We start from the raw sequence: 15197 nt of genomic DNA on the forward strand, positions 1-15197 counted from the left end.
TGCATTGCAGTATTAGACTATTAAGAAGGCTACACCTCCGTTCTAGGTGGCATTAAACAAACAAAACATACAAGCAGCATGGTGCGATGATGTGAGTTGAGCATTGAAATGGAAAAGACTTGAGGAAGTGATTTCTCTGTTTCCAGCTGCTCAACAGCATAAAATGACACGTGTGATTGCCTGGTGACAGTCAAGAGTTGCTTTATGCACTTTACTTTATAAAAAGGTTGCATACAACACGCACAGTGGACTGTGCACATACACAGTGGTACTGATTAAGTGACATGATAACAACAGTATGCGACAGTAAACAACATGAGATAATGGCAGGTCCTTCTATACCAACTTTACAGCTGACGTTTGAGTAGATATGTACAGCTATGGATTTTATGCTCCATAAGTTTAATAGAGGGCTTTTACAAGCTCAAATCCAGGCTCAATAATAGCGGAGTAATGGGAAGCACACAGTAGAAGGCATGAAGGTGAATGGTAAACACTAGCCTTGAGTTAACACTGGAAATTGAAGGACTATATTTTTATAGTCATTTAAAATTCACTTAAAACTAAATCAATGAGACCTTGATATCATAAACAATATTTGCATACGTGTCAGTAACTGGAGGTACACATTAAGGCTTTCCATTCATATCACCCAGTGCTTTCATTATCTGTCAAGATGGATAGATGAGTGAAGAAGTGCTTCCTGCGTTATGTTCCCTTTGCTGTGTTGACACAGGCAAACTATTGTTACAGTATTGATCGAGTAAATAAAAAGACAGCAAGGCTCTGATAAAGTCCAGCTGATGTGATTGATATCTGATTAGTCTGTCCTCTCTTTCAGATCTCGGTTCTGACAGTTTTTCCAGTTCTAATTGAGCGAACTATGAGGCTTCGTACCAGCAATGTTTTTCATCTCTGTCAGTTGTCAGTTCCAGTTCCTGGGCAGGTTCTCGAGGATCCTGCGTCGGTGTGAAGGGTTTGTCACTCCTGCGGCGCGTAGATCCTCCTCAGTGATACCACTGTAGAGAGGAGAAATAACACTAAATCACACCTGACTGGAAATTCAATATAACTTTATAGTCCGGTAAGTCTTTGTAAGTACATGTGGTGCCAACATCCTCATATCAACGCACCATGACTGGATGTATTTAAACATTGGTGCCCCAGCGAGGCTCCAAATGCTAACCTGACTGTCAAGGTCAATCATCTCACTCAGATGAGCATGACTGTCACATGCACGTTAGTAATTTGCTGAGGCATACAACTGATTATTGCAACAGTCCTGTGAACACAGAGGTTATCGCTACAAACAAATGTATCCTGCTCTGTGTGTGTATGTGTAGTAACCACATTATTTGCGTCTGTCTATGAAGTGCAGTAATGAGCCTACCTAAGTATGGCTTGTGGAACATGTTATCCAAAATCATTTTACCTGAAGTAATCCAGATCATCCCAGCCATTGAGGCTGAGACCCAGGGTGTATTTCTGAAGACCCAGAGCACTGAGAAGCTCCCGCACAGTCTCTGGTGCACCTTGGAGGACAGACACCTGCGTTGAGATAAAGCAGACAGAATCTTTTACAGAGAACCAGGAGTGACATCTTTTTTAAAAAAAAAGTCTTTTGAAGCAGTGTCATACCTCTTTCTCCCAGCTGTAGCCTCTATCTCCATGCATAGAGGGGCCATTTCTATAACTTGGCCTCTGGTTGAGTATGGATGGGCCTCTCTGTTCTGTGGGGAAGAAGTCCACTTCGCTGAGGGACTTGGCCATTTGCAAAGCAGTGAGGGAGTTGTCCCCTGTAGGTCCAGGGGGCTGCTGATCCACCATCCAGGGAACAGAGACCTGAGACTGTGCTATGTGAGTGGGGATGTAGGGGAAAGCTGACGGCGCCTTGGCTGCCCGAATAGGATTGGTTCTTTCTGGGAGGAGCTGATGTTGATCCCTTCTGTTTTTTTCCCTGATGATTGCTGAGTGATTCATATATAAGTTCCTCAGGTTCTTCTCGGGCAGTATAGAGTCTTGAACAACCTGTTTACCTTGGTATTTGTCTCTGGGTTGTGAAGTCTGTTCCTGGTACTGTGACATGGCATTACTGGAGGTTGGAGGTATGGGAGATGGGTTTTTGGCTGGAAAAAGCTGATAGGAGGAGTTGGTTTGGGGTGTATGAAGGTCATTGGTTGGAGTGTACTGAGGCAGGACAGCTGGAATTTCAATCTCTGTAAAGTCTGATCTGCGACAGGGTCTTTTGTCAAAGCCCTGACGTCCTGAGATTTTTGGGAGCTGCAAGGCCTCATTTCCAGACCAGATCACCTGAGGGTCCCTTTGCTGGGGGAGAGCCTCCTCCACTCTGCGTGCCACTGACACACCTTCAAAGATGAAGTAGGCCGGATTGGTGTAGCTGCTTGGAGTAAGTTTGGGAGGAGCTGCCAAAGACCTGCAATACAAGTTTTGAATTTGCCAACCGAGTTACAATTTTATGGTACTAAATGTGTCCTCAGTTCTTTCTTTACAAGAGTTTGTATGTGTTCTCTGGCATTCATCACTGTTAACGTTGCGGGTGTTCAAACCAATAGTGGCACAGTGCTAACAGAAACACAAGGGCTGCATTGATTTGGACATGTGGCTTCAGTAAACGGTGAGAAGATGATATACCATCTAAAGGAGTCCAGTTTGAGTAATACACCCGTAGTTTAAAGGCTTATCAGATGTCAAAACACTACACAGCGGCATTGAAAAACCAAATGGCACGAGAAAGCATTCATAGTTGCTCAGTATAATTTAGATAATATCTACTGTATCAGATTCACAAGATTTGGGAACAAATTTCTGATGATTTTTTTCAAAATAAAAATATACAGTGGAAAGTGAGTCTAATTTTGAGCTCGGTTATGTTAAAAAAAACAGCAGGTAAAACGTGCTCACAATCTGCTGAGGATTGGGGAAGTTTTTCAAAGAGCTCCAGAGAACCTTTCCTTGGAGGCTTTCTGCTGCTTTACACTGATGCTCAGAAACAATAAGGTGGTTCTCACCTGTTTATTGGGACCCGTGTAGATGCAGGAGACATGTGTCCCCTCACAGGACCTTTATCATCTTTCTCAAAATAGAACCAGTCTGAAAAAGGAAATCACAGAATCACCAGTGATCAACACATCCCATAATGAACAAGACTTCCTTAAAATCTGTAAGCTGCATGCAGGCCAAAAGCCATACCAGTTTGTTGTTGTAGTGCCTGACCTGGTGACATAAAACTCATCTGTCCTGTTTCAGTGTCTCAGGATGCATCTGGTCAGGGTCAGTCAATCAGGAGCCAAAAGAGGAAGCGGTCGATAGATACCAGCAAGTGTAAAGCCAAGCCAGGGATCGTTGAGGAACCAAATAGAGGAAGCAATGTAAGACTCAACGGAGAGTCAAAGAATGCAGTGACAGTGGAGATGAAAGTTTAGTGGGAAGTGATAGTGCAAGCAAGGCAGAGCGTAGGAGATGACCAGTTCAGGCTGACTCACCATAGGTCTTCTCCCGAGTTCCTCGTCTGTCCTTGGGCACATGAACTCTGACCCGTCCTCTTATGGAGCCCATCTCCTCGCCTCGGTGACTCAAAAATGTCTCAAACTGCTCCGACGCACCAGTGAGTGAGCGCAGAGCCACACAGCATTCACCTATGAAAAAAGATTTTTAAAAGATTATTCATTAGATCAATAAGACATCTCACGCTGAAACTAAGTGGGGAGTGCAACCTATCCATCCAAATAGTTCCAGCATGATTTCCACAGAACTTGACACTGACTGCAGTTCAACTACAATAAAGGTCAATCGCATTTGATTTGGAGCAATTAGAAGAAAATTGTTATATATAACACTCAGTTCAGTGCCTAAAAATACAGTAATCCATGCACTTTGTTGTGAACATTTTCTGCCTTTTGCATCGAGATGAAAAAACTGTGAAAACGTTTGGCAAACTGAAATCTGCAAACCATATCAAAACATAATGAAACTATCTGGATTAGTAGATAGCAACTATGATAAGAGTTTAAAAGAAAAAGAAAATAAACAATTTCATGTTTTTGGATAAACTGTCATTCTAAGGGCACTCATTAGCCAACCTAGAAGGACATTATGAATGGAGGACTTAATTACACTAAATAAATTTGTCCTGTGACCAACCGTATGACTCAAACCCGTCACATGACTTGACAGACAACAGCAGGTGCTGATCCTGAAGATACTCCATGTCAGACATGATTGGAAGAAGCTATGACAGACACAAACAAATCACAAGCTCAGAATTTGACTTAAAAAACAAACAATATTTTCAGCCATGCCCAAATGAGCTTCTAACCTTTGGCAGTTGTTTGAAGGACCAGCCAAGTTTGAGAAACCTGGGAACATCCCAGCTCTGCGAGTCATTCTCATTTGAGCGTTGTGTCTCTGCAAAGAAAGACATGAACTACTCTTTTGCCTCTGTGCTGCAAAATGGCTTCATATGAAATGTATTTTTCATGTAGCACCATACCTTCAAGGCAAGATGAATGAAATTCAATAAAGAACTTTGCCTTGCTTGCCGTCTTCACAATGGCCTCGATGCCTTCGAGCTCTATCCAGGCCCTCTCCATGCTTGAATTTGTATCTGTGCGAGACAAATGCATGACAATGCTTCTCACTTAATGAAGGGATTCAGTCCTATTCCATCTTGTTGGGCCACAACAATGACAGCACCTGTTTTGAAGCTGAACTGTGATGTCACTCCCACTTGGAACGTGGCAAAAACAGGTGAGTGATCACTTGTGAAGATGTCATCCGTGCAGCCTGGTGAGAGACAAATCCATCCTATTACTTTATTATTAGACATGCAATAACAACACTAAATATCACTAAAAAGTTATTGTGGGGCCGATGAGTGGTTAGCGATATTTCACAAGATGTGACAAAAGAGTGATTTAGGAGACAAAAAGTAGTTTTGCTACTCCCCAGTATTTGTTATGTTTTGATAGTTTGCTGAGGTTAGTCAGAGACAGAAGCTCGGGCAGAATGAGAGGAAATGACTCTGTTTCTTTATGGACCATAGACCAGGATGTCGGGATCGACTGTTATTCCTTTTAAGGGTTTCTGTTCTCATTTTGCAGTGGTACAAATGAAAAAAAAAATTACCACAGATATCTAATTTGAGAATGCTGCATCAAAACCTTTGGCTATGTCAAGACTTAAGCACCGACCTCTCTGTGCTGCTCTTACATACATACTGTACATACAGACATACATACATTTTGTTTATGCCTTATTTAACTGTTTACCTTTCTACTTTTGAATTTAATCTTTTTTTTTAATCTCCAGATCTTACCATAGGCAGTGCAGATCATGTGGGTCTCTGGGTAGGACTTCCACAGAATCCTATCACACCATGATGGAACATTGACTCGCACCTAAAGAAACATATTCAGGTATAAATCAACAACGTATTGTACAACAAATTAATCTGCCATATAGAAACTGTATGCAGTGAAGAATGCCTTCATTCCCGTTATGCCAGAGGTTCTTTTTTTAGACTGTGGGTTAACGCTTAACCTCCTATGTTTAGTGGTCATGGCAGCTGCTGTCAGTCACATATCCCTACAGACCCCTTAAATAGGATTAAGTTACACGTAAAAATATCTTAAGAAGTGAGTCAACTGTATATTTAGAATGCTTCTAGGTTCTTTTCTTTGTAGTTCTGCTGTGCTGGTACATATGTATCACAAATTTAGCATCAGTCTAAAATACCTTGAACCTATGACAACAATGTCATTCAGAAAAATGATTAAGGCCGTGGTTACACTTGCCTTTTAATGCGACTTTTCAGATGTGCCAGATCGGAACTTAGTTGTGTCCGCATATGTGTCCACAATTGACACTTCAATGTGACCTGCCTGATCGGAAAGTGATCGGATATATTTCCGCGTGAATATAACGTTATTGCATTGCTTTATACATATTTCCTTTATATTGTAAAGGTGGCAGGGACCGTACGAAATGCACTTTGTAGAGAGAGCAGCAGAGACAGCGGGTCTCTGCTGTGCTCCAGCCCCTTGTTTTTATTAAAGACTAGCCACGAACAATGCTCCGCTAATACGGTAATAAACACATATTTCCTATTAATTACTCACGATAAAAGTCCCCCATTATTTTGAAATTTAAAAGCTTTTACAGGGAAGCAGCAACATTTAGAAAATGTTGGGTCTTCATCAGCAGTAACTTAACACAACTTCAACAATAGTAAAATAAAGTCGATATCTGAAAGTACAGGACGCAGAAGACATATGCATTAGGCAAAACCTATCAGTTCAGAAAGCAGCCCCGGTTCCCTTTGCTCTCGCTCAGGAGAGAAACTCCCGTGAAACTGGGTGATGACACAAGATCTCATTTAACCTATTTTTTCTTTGGGGAGCATATGTCATTCATGAACTTTCTCCAGCTGGTTCGGTGTTGGGCGGTCTTCTCTGCTTCCTTCCAGGATGATGTTGTTTCAGATGACACGAGACCTACGTTTGAGTTTAAGTGTAACGGCCTGAGACACAAACTAAGACGATGAGGTGCCCTTAACGTGAAGGATAACAAATGCAATAAATGCAACACTGAGTGGCTCCAAAAGGATATTTAATTATATTTATTATTATTTAATTATAGGAACACATGTTTGGATCGATTGATCTTCATCAGGGAACTTAATATAAACAGGACTAAGATTCTACAGTAATGGTAGTGGCTCTGAAAGGCTGTACTTAGATCTCCAAAGTCTTTAGGATAGGTACATTGTCTGGGACCATGAATGTCTGTGCAATATTGAATTGTAATCCATCCAATAGTTATTGAGATATTTCAGTCTAGACCGAAGTGGTGAACAGACCAACAAACCAACAGAGTCATGGCTAAAAACCTTGATGAAGTTATTGAAGTATTGCTGGCTACTCAGAGGTGTGTATATCCTCCATCCTGCAGGAGGAGTTTTTATTTGAACATCATCTGGTTTTTCTGAGCTGCCTTTGTGTAACAAGAAATGACTTACTCCTGAAGTCTTGTACTTTTGCCACAGGTAGCAGTCTCTAGAGCCCCGTTCATATCGATAGGTGGGTGGAAATGCAATCTTCTCTTCCTCTTAACCACGATAAACAGAGAAAGAGTGCAGAGTGAGGTAAGCAAAGGTAGAGCCGAATCAAAATTAAATGGTATTTATTTATTATCATTTATTTTGTAATTGTAAAATAGTATTATAGTGCATTTACAATAACTGTCAGATATTATAGCTTTCAATGCAGAACAAGGCCAATTGCAAACTGAAACTCACTGAAATTGAGAAAGGACTTCCTCTTGTGTCTCTCTCGGGTCAGCTGGTCTGCACACATGAGCTCCTCAAACTCTCTCTTAGATACATGTTTCAGTATGTCCTGGAGTCAGTGAGGACCAGAAAGAAGCAGTAACATCAATGTCTGGGCATTTTTTCAATTGACCATCATGCCACATGTTCCATCAAGCCAGTTTTCAAGGGTGCTTATTTAGAACACTTAAAAAAGAGCAATGAATAATAAAGAAATCGGTCCAACCTGTACATCCAAGTCAAGTCTGTAGTTAAGGTCTCCACACCATAAGAGATGGGTGAAGCGCAGGCTGATGTCAAAGGCACTGAGCTGTTTGTCGCCCAGAGAAAGCAGTCTGAGGATGTCCACAAAGTTCTGGTTCCTCCTAAACATAACGTACATTACAAGAGACAATTCTAAATCTTTCTTATACTGCTTAGCAATGAAACAGGAGCACACAAATTTGGTGTTACACGTATGTATACACACAATGTACCTCAGGACTTTCTCACTTCCAGAGGTCAGGTGGCAGTTGACAAACCCAAAAGATGTTCCGTTGAAGAGGAAGGAGACCCCAACAGCTCCCTTGTTTCCTGAAACAGAAACACTCAACCTCAAATCTCCAGGTTAATGAACACAAATTTTGGTTCTTGTTAATTGTGCACTATTATTTCTGGCTGGAAGCCATGACACTGTACATTTTCTATATTTGCTTTGTGTGTATTTGTGATGGAGAGATCATGCAGCGCAGCCTCTACCCAATGTGTTTCCCAAGCCAGTCTTCACACTGGCTGTGTTCACATGGCTGATGCGACTTTCGTGCTCCGGCTTGACAAACACAGCCAGCCTGATATTCCAGAGGGACTGTACTGCCACCTACAGGACAATGCTCTGCATTACTTGTTATTGGTGACAAAGAACAGTTTCCAACTAGTCAAAGAACACATAATTACAGATTTGACCCATTTCTATAAAGTCAGGCTCACACACATAATTACAGATTTCTGAATTGATTTGACCCATTTCTATAAAGTCAGGCTCACATTCAGTTAACACAGCCACTGACACAGATGCTCATTATGCAAAATAGCAAGATGAAGTGTTGCTTTCATTTTGATTTACATAGTTGTAAATACAAATATTGACATCAAAACTATAATCTATCACTGACTAAATTTTTTGTATAAATATATTACCAAAATAACGCTGACAAAATATCAGAAACTGTTACAATCCTTCCTATAATCTGAGACGTTGCTGAAACATTATAGCCTGACAAGCCAGACCCACATCATGACCCTGGCTGCAAATTACATTTGCTGCTGCTAGGGTGCGTCTAGATTTCTAGGCTAGAAACATTATCCTTCCGAATGAAAAATGTGTGTTCCTTCACACTTAATATATACTTTCTACCACTTGTAACATCTCAAGGTTTTACTTGAGGGTGGATGCCCTTTGAAATGCTGAATAACATGTTTTCATCTTTTCAAATGTACAATACTAGAAAATGAATAAGGCACTGATTGACCTGAAGTTAAATACAAGCTTTGTAAGACTAAAATGCAAGGAGTCATAAATGCTTTATACAACTTTTTTCACATATGCAGTAGTTCTCCCCATGACCTATATAGCATAAGTATCACCACTTTAGGTTAAAAAAAGAAAGAAAATTACTTGTTTAAAGTCGATGTGAGTGTAGCTGCGAAGGGTTGCTTTTATATGTTCTGTCCATTCTCTCTCCCCCTGAGGGTTTTCCTGAGTCCCCAAGGCATAGATATCATGAGGGAGCAAGGCGGTCGAATCATCAGGGGTGTGCCCCAAACCGCAGCAGGTCACCCACGACTGCAGGCTGCGAGGAGGAGGGGAACCACCTGTGCACACAAAACAACACAATAAATAATAATAATCTTTTTAATAGTTTCTTTTCTGCCTCTAATTCAACTTCTGTTGCCTGACAGTGAAAGAGACCGTCGCCACATTCATGGTTACCCATGTTCCAGGTGCCAACAAACACAGAGATCACGTCAGGGTCCCTCAGCTGAGAGTGCCTGGTTTTCATCAGCTGGAGGAGTTGGCAGAAGGCGTGACGTTTCTGAAAGAGATGAGAGCCACTTAGTGAATTATAGGAAAGGAAACTGTATTCCAGGTAATAATAAAGACAATAATTTTTCCTTACCCGTGCACTCTCAAACGTCATCTCCCGTGGTGTGTTGTTGTGGCTGTCAACCACCATGCGTACCTTGGCCGGACTGCTCTGGAACATGACAATCTGAAGGACTGATACACAGGTGGCATGCCAGCAGATAATTATACAATATATCTGCAAGCAAGATAAATGTTTTAGGCACTAAAAAGTAAATATTTTCTTACTTCTGTCATGTGAGACCCTCTCTATACCAAATGAACCAGCCTTCCTGTCAAAGAGCAGCACTCCTGTGTCCACATCCACAGAAACCGTCTGTCTGCCATACCTCACCATCTTCACCTGGACGTACAGAGACAAACAGCCGTTATACATTTACATAGTCAGAGATCAGTTGTATGATTTGTCTTATCCCATGTCATATATGATAAAAAGAGATAAAATGTAACTTTTTCAACCTGATTTACCTGAAAGGAGTGGACTGGCAGCTGTCTGGCATGGTTCTTGACAGATGTAACGTTGGTGGGTGTTGGTTCAGGAGGGGGTGGGTTCGACTGCACTGCCAGATTGTGATTGGTCACCGCATCTTGTAATGCTTTTAATACCTTTTTGAGCAGAGAATTTGCAGTGTTACAATCTAACCAGTGCTGTCATCACAAACAAGATTGTTGTTTTTTTTTAATCTGTCATTGTGAAAACATCATCATTCAACAACCACTAAAAGTTACAAGACTGTGAGCGTTATTACTCATGAATCTTGCCATGATAAAAAAAAATAAATAAAAAAAAATAGATAAGATTTGTGCAATTTCACAAACATACCTTTTTCTCCAATGAAGAAAGGAGGCTGACCAAAGCTGAAATCTTGCACAACAGGCTGTCTATTTCCATCTCTGGGCCCTTGTTCCAAAAGATACAAGATGAAAAGGTGCAAGGAGTTAATGAATTATGTATAAGAACGCACCTGTTAGCCCTACATTACTGGGTTAGCATTTTAGAAATGACAGTTAGTTAAAGCTCTTCGGAAAGTATGTTGCATGGTTTGTATTGTACCTGTGCTTTGGTGTGTGTTAAAGAGCAGCTAGGATGGTCAAAGACCTTGGCCAGGGTTTCCAGACTTGAGAGAGTCAGCTCAATCTCACTGTCGATCAGACCAATACACATTTGTTTAATGACCATACCATCCATTTACATACATTTTAGTGTAGGGCATCTACTGCATATATTTAATAAACAATACAAATATGCATAATTATCAGTGTACTGCATCAGAATAGTCCGTACACCAGTTTTCACGTACAGTTCATAGTTAACAATAAAAGCATGCTAACCTGTTTAAACCTTGGCACGCAGTACCAAGAGTACGCCTGAGGTGGCAGAGAGTTGTTGCGCCTTTGTGCACATTCTCAATGTCAAGAGGCAGCTCAGTGAAGAGGTAGTCATTGAGTAGAGCGATCAGCTCACCCGCAGTACTGTAAACAGGGTAAAACAGGCAAACTTCAGACTGTAACATTTTTAAGTTGTGCAAAACATTTTTGCTTTCTGGACATTCCAGTTGTTATATCTCCTAGCAAAAACCACAGAGCAGATACTACATCAGTACTGTTTATTAATAGGCCAAAAAAAGTGTTTCACATGTTGCTTTCTCATTGCTTGATTGCCAACAGGTGCATATTTAAATGAGAAAATGTTCTGAACATAACAGATGGCTGACAGTAAAGCTTTAATGTGACACTATAAATCACCTCAAGTCACATCTATAAATGGATCTGCTATTGTCGCACAGAAAAAGCAGCTGTCGAATAGAACACATATGTTAAGAAAAGCTACACATGCAGCATAGAAAGGCACTATGCAAGGAACATCTTTTTGCAAATTGATCACTGTTTTGCATTTAGGCTGGATAATCGTACCTGGATGTGTTCAGCTCCTGCAACTTATCCAGGAATAGGGCACGAGGGGCTGGTTTAGCTGGTGGTCCTGTGAAAGGCACTGTGTTGACAGAAACTGGAACTAGAGGGGGCTTCTCATCATCTGTGCAGGCATTAAAACATAAAATCAAACATCAATAATTAGCAATAGATTTTGCAGCCCTGAAAGGAGCACACCTTTTTATTAGGTATGTATTATATTATTATGTATGCACTTATACATGTATTGATGATTTGTTGTGATAACAGCTAGTGGGCCCACCTGAGCTCTCATCCCCGGTGTCTGTATCACGGGGAACAGCATAGAGCAGAGGAGTGACCAGGCCCTTGTGGGGATGCTGGTACCCCAACACCAGGTCCTCCAGTGTCCTGAAACAGTTTACCTGCACCCCCTGTGTTGTCTGTGAGAGGTGTGTGCGTGCACACACACACACACACACACACACACACACACACACACACACACAAATCACATGAGCATGTATATTTGAATATATGTAGCAGTTTAAATCAATGTAGCTCTTACTTTGCTTTTGATAAACTTACGAACTACGTTATGACTACGTATATGTTTTATTAATCCCCCAGGGGGAAACTGAGTGCCATCATACAAATAGGACAGACAACAGGTGAGACAATAGGAGAAGACATACACATCCCAAGACACTACAAAATAAGAGGAGAGCACAGCACTGTAAAGTGTAAGCATCAAGGTTACTAGTATATGACATCAAAATCAACAAATTCATGACACCAACATTAACACAATCCTCAGTACAACCACCAGTCTCGTCATCAACATGAGTTCATCATCGTCATCATAAACATTATCACTCAGCGACCATGTTCATTAAAAACCTTCACCGCAACAGGTACAAAGGACTTCCTGAATCTCTGTGTGAAACTTGCTTTGTGTAATACAAAGCGAAAGAATATATGTGATGAATGGTCTACACAGTCAAGGCTTCACTAAATGCTATGTTACTGCAACTTCACTTTCTCGTTAGTAACTTTTTTATATAAAACAGAGGTGATTAAACTTTCTTTGAAAATACCCTTGGAATACCTATTATGCTATAATGTCTAAATCTTTAATTAAATTGAACACAAAGTGAAATAACTGCCCAATTCTGACTTGCATACTTTGTGTGGGTATTAGTAGATGTGTCCTTACATGACCGTCCACACTTCTACTAAACGTTGCTTGGTAGAACAAAAGAGAAGAGTGTTTATTTGCATGACAGAAAAAGGAACACACAGATGATTTGCTGTGATAAAAAGCATCCCAGGGGGGGGTTTAGAAAGCTCTGGCCAACACCAAACAGCAGAGGCAACATCACTGACAGCTACTTCCTGGCTACAGCAGCAGATGGCTGTCATGTTTCACTGTGGGTCAACATTCCCACTTAGTCTAAAAAGCCTCCCAAAAAACATGGCAAGGATGCTTTCACATGCATACGTTCACACATTTAAGCCACAAGCACAAGCCAGCCTTCTATTAAACTTGCCAACTAAAATCTGCACAGCTACACTTCAGTGGCACTCAAAGCAGTACAGGCAGAAATTAAGATTAAATAAACATATGCTGTGTACAGGTGCTGTGCACACATACTCATAACACTACCAGTCACATGCACAAAATCAAGAGGGTTCACATTAGCCCACAAAAACGAGCAAGCTCTTTTCTTGTGCCCTCTTTTTAGAAGTTTTTGTTTTCATTTTGCGGTGAAAGAAACCGGTTTTTCTCCCGAGCTACCCGTCTGTTTTGCCAGGAACTCTTCAAATAGTATTTTTGTACCACAAGGATCCCTTGAAAAGCAATTAAAAAGAAATGACAAGGAATAAGAGACATTGAGGACAAAATGGGCCCCAAAATATCTCCATGGCCATCTTGGAAACACAAAAAGGCAAGCATGCGACTTGTGAGTTAGTGGAACAAATCCAGTGAGGGAAAATACGTACTGGGAGTTTATACTGATGGCAGTGGAAACACAACTGAAATAGCAATAGAGTTTAAGGTCTTCATTTGAAAGCAGAGAATTTTTCCAAGTCGGTGGCTTAAAAAAACGACTGCCAGACAATCATTATTAAAAGTTATTGGACTTTAATATGCAGACATACAGTAGTTTAAAAAAAACTAAATGATTTGTGGCTTCGGCCCTGAAACTATTCTTTTTTGTCACTCTCTTGCTTTCTCTCAACGACTGTGTGTGTGCTTTTGTGGTTTGAAACTTTTTGCTTGTGTGTGTTTTTTTCCATCGAATAATTAGGTCATTTGCTGACTTAATGCCCCCCTGCTCAGAGTATCAAAAACAGAAACATACCATTACTGGCTTAAACCCTGCCACATCCAACAGACGTATTATGTTTAATACAAACACCACGGTATATACACATAACAAATAAGCACACCCATTGGTCAATGACCTAGTGTGTGGGTTGAGTAGGAATCTCTGAGACATAAAAACAATTTCTCCTCTGTGCTGCTGAGCAAATGCTGCTGAGCAAATGCTGCAAGTATGCGGCCACATGGCAGAGATGCCATTCAAACAACAAGGCTACTGCAGTCCTAACACAGTCTGTACAGAGAGGAAACACAAACATCTTCCTGTTCTCCTTGCAACAGGCAATAACAAACCATTGTTTGATCCCTCTAACTCCATCTGACCGGCTGTGCCTCTCATGGTGTGTACAGTTTGTGCCAAGACAGCTATTGTGTTTCACTTTCCTGTCAGGCGGAGGATTCAATGTTGTATGGTGAAGAACACTCACCTGAACTGCTAGGAGGCCGTCTGCATCGGGAAGAATACGATAGGTGTGAACGTGACGTTGGAACCTTTGGAGACCAAAAATAACTCTGTTATTAATGCCATGGCAAATTACTACAACATCTTCTGAGCAAACTTTCAAAGGGAAAAAAATACTTAAATGTATTGTTTAAATAAGGACCAGATGTCTAACTGTAGTTAAAGACACTGTAACCTTCTTAACAAGGCGCCAGTAGTTTTACAGATCACTAATGACGTGGCTTGTTTTACTAATACAATGTGTGAGAGACACTTAGATCATCATCTCCATCCGTCACGTCAGAGGAATTTGTTTTAGGCAGCACTTGAAGATGAAGCCAGCTTTAAATCAGTCAGCTACTGTATATTACCTGAACAAAAGAGGAACCATGATAGCAGAATAACTCAACAACAAAATGTGTGGACATATTTACCAAAAGAAGGAATGACATATTGAGAAAAGAACGAAGGGAAAGAAGGGAGCACTGCGAGCAGCCCAGCTCAGCTTTCAGGAATGTATCTGGCTCGGGCTGATGAGCAGTTAGCGTAGTGCGGTCGCTGGAACTCCCGCCCTCTTTCAGGGGCCCCAGGGAAGAAATAGGGGTAAGAGGGGAAACAGGGAGTCCTGGGCCAGGCCAGAGATGGACTGTGTTCAGACAGGACAGTGTGACTAGTCTGGAGAGGGTGTGAGGTTGGCCCAGCCTGTACGCAGCAGCCTTTCTTTGCTGGCAGATGAAGGAGAAAGTGATGGATATGACAGGGGGAGTGAAGCTGCTGAATCAATTTACAGATGGGGACATTCCGCAGAAATGTTGTGTTTATGAATAGTTTGCAATCCTATACGCCAAAATTGAAAAGTTTTGTAGGTACTTAGTTAGGTAGGTAATTAGTTTTGGTTTTACATAAAGTAGAACTGTTTCTTCTCACATGATGCAGCGTTTACTACTTCCTGAGTGAATCATTCATTAAGTATTTTCAAAGAGGTGGAGCACATGAAATTAGATATATAAAG

The 15197-nt window shown here is 41.1% G+C and overlaps 1 protein-coding gene across 1 annotated transcript in view; it reads right to left on the reverse strand.

Moving 5' to 3' along the window:
• Positions 1–184: 184 nt before the first annotated feature.
• inppl1b (inositol polyphosphate phosphatase-like 1b) overlaps positions 185–15197 on the reverse strand; it is a 16730-nt gene continuing 1717 nt past the window's right edge. Inside the window, exons 2-27 of the mRNA XM_031302946.2 lie at positions 14172–14235; positions 11662–11800; positions 11382–11502; positions 10800–10940; positions 10522–10609; positions 10291–10368; positions 9936–10073; positions 9696–9810; positions 9502–9602; positions 9315–9417; positions 9000–9196; positions 8084–8201; positions 7822–7918; positions 7572–7710; positions 7316–7415; positions 7037–7125; positions 5336–5417; positions 4714–4803; positions 4511–4624; positions 4337–4425; positions 4162–4249; positions 3504–3656; positions 3030–3111; positions 1639–2434; positions 1433–1548; positions 185–1019 (exon numbers count right to left, since the gene is read on the reverse strand). Coding sequence (XP_031158806.1) covers positions 926–1019; positions 1433–1548; positions 1639–2434; positions 3030–3111; positions 3504–3656; positions 4162–4249; positions 4337–4425; positions 4511–4624; positions 4714–4803; positions 5336–5417; positions 7037–7125; positions 7316–7415; positions 7572–7710; positions 7822–7918; positions 8084–8201; positions 9000–9196; positions 9315–9417; positions 9502–9602; positions 9696–9810; positions 9936–10073; positions 10291–10368; positions 10522–10609; positions 10800–10940; positions 11382–11502; positions 11662–11800; positions 14172–14235 — 3532 coding nt within the window. The 3' untranslated portion in view covers positions 185–925. The remainder of the gene's footprint in view (positions 1020–1432; positions 1549–1638; positions 2435–3029; positions 3112–3503; positions 3657–4161; positions 4250–4336; positions 4426–4510; positions 4625–4713; positions 4804–5335; positions 5418–7036; positions 7126–7315; positions 7416–7571; positions 7711–7821; positions 7919–8083; positions 8202–8999; positions 9197–9314; positions 9418–9501; positions 9603–9695; positions 9811–9935; positions 10074–10290; positions 10369–10521; positions 10610–10799; positions 10941–11381; positions 11503–11661; positions 11801–14171; positions 14236–15197) is intronic.

Source organism: Sander lucioperca, chromosome 1, assembly GCF_008315115.2.
Source record: "Sander lucioperca isolate FBNREF2018 chromosome 1, SLUC_FBN_1.2, whole genome shotgun sequence".
Classification (NCBI taxonomy): domain Eukaryota; kingdom Metazoa; phylum Chordata; class Actinopteri; order Perciformes; family Percidae; genus Sander; species Sander lucioperca.